Raw genomic sequence first — 886 nt, 5'->3', positions numbered from 1 at the left:
CCATCCGCTGGCCCCAACCTGCACGGGGCCACGCGGGGCGGACGCGGAGGTGCCCAAACGCCACCCTTCTCCCTCTCTCTCTGCCCAGGGCAGCTCCGGTGAGGTGCTCCGGCCGACCCTCGGCCGTCTGTGTGTCCTTCGGCCCTGGGGCAGGCTGGAAGACTTGTGATTGTGTTGTTTCCAACATCAAGGGGAGCAAACAACAAATCCCAGTCTCCGCCCTGCCCCGGGCACAGACATCGGCTCCAGTGCAGCCGACCCCACAAACCGGGAACGCTGCGCCCATGTGCAAACCCCGGTGAAAGGTGGCCAGGACCGGGCGGGCAGCTGCAGGGAAGGAGGTATCAACTCACTCGAGAAATTAAAAATAAACCGAGTCAGAGCAACGTGAACGCGGACCTGACGGTGACACGGTCACGTCCTGCTGGCAGCCAGCCCAGTGTGCTGGCGCCGGCCCAGCCGCTCTCGAAATCATGGTTTATCCACCCTGAAATGCTGCAGGATTGAGCAGAAAGGCCGAGGAGCATCACGCAGCCTCCTCTACCTCTCACCCTTCCTTACGGCTCCCGCGGCCGAGCAAAGAATCACAGAACTGTCGAGGTTAGAAGGGCCCTTCAAGATCATCGAGTCCAACCATCAACCCAACACCGCCAAACCCACCACTAACCCATGTCCCTCAGCACCGCGTCTGCCCAAAGATGCTGCAGCAGTTCAGTACACACACGATCTATATTTTTTTCCAAGCTATCCCACTCCAGGAGCCCCCAACCCCAGGAGATTTCCCTACTGTCCCCCCCTCCTCGCAGCACAGGCAGAAGTTATGAGCTTTACCCGAGTCCATGTCAGCTCGCACCCCCATAATCAGGGCTGCGGCCACGGGACACAT

At 60.3% G+C, this 886-nt stretch overlaps 1 protein-coding gene across 1 annotated transcript in view; it reads right to left on the bottom strand.

Moving 5' to 3' along the window:
- Nucleotides 1–886, bottom strand: part of GPATCH4 (G patch domain containing 4) — an 8,431-nt gene extending 7,545 nt beyond the window's left edge. Inside the window, exon 1 of the mRNA XM_009890591.1 lies at nucleotides 788–886. Coding sequence (XP_009888893.1) covers nucleotides 788–886 — 99 coding nt within the window. The remainder of the gene's footprint in view (nucleotides 1–787) is intronic.

The sequence above is a fragment of the Charadrius vociferus genome, unplaced genomic scaffold, assembly GCF_000708025.1.
Source record: "Charadrius vociferus isolate BGI_N301 unplaced genomic scaffold, ASM70802v2 scaffold1158, whole genome shotgun sequence".
Taxonomy (NCBI): Eukaryota; Metazoa; Chordata; class Aves; order Charadriiformes; family Charadriidae; genus Charadrius; species Charadrius vociferus.
Note: the sequence above shows the minus strand (reverse complement) of the source record. Positions and strands in the feature narration are given on the sequence as shown.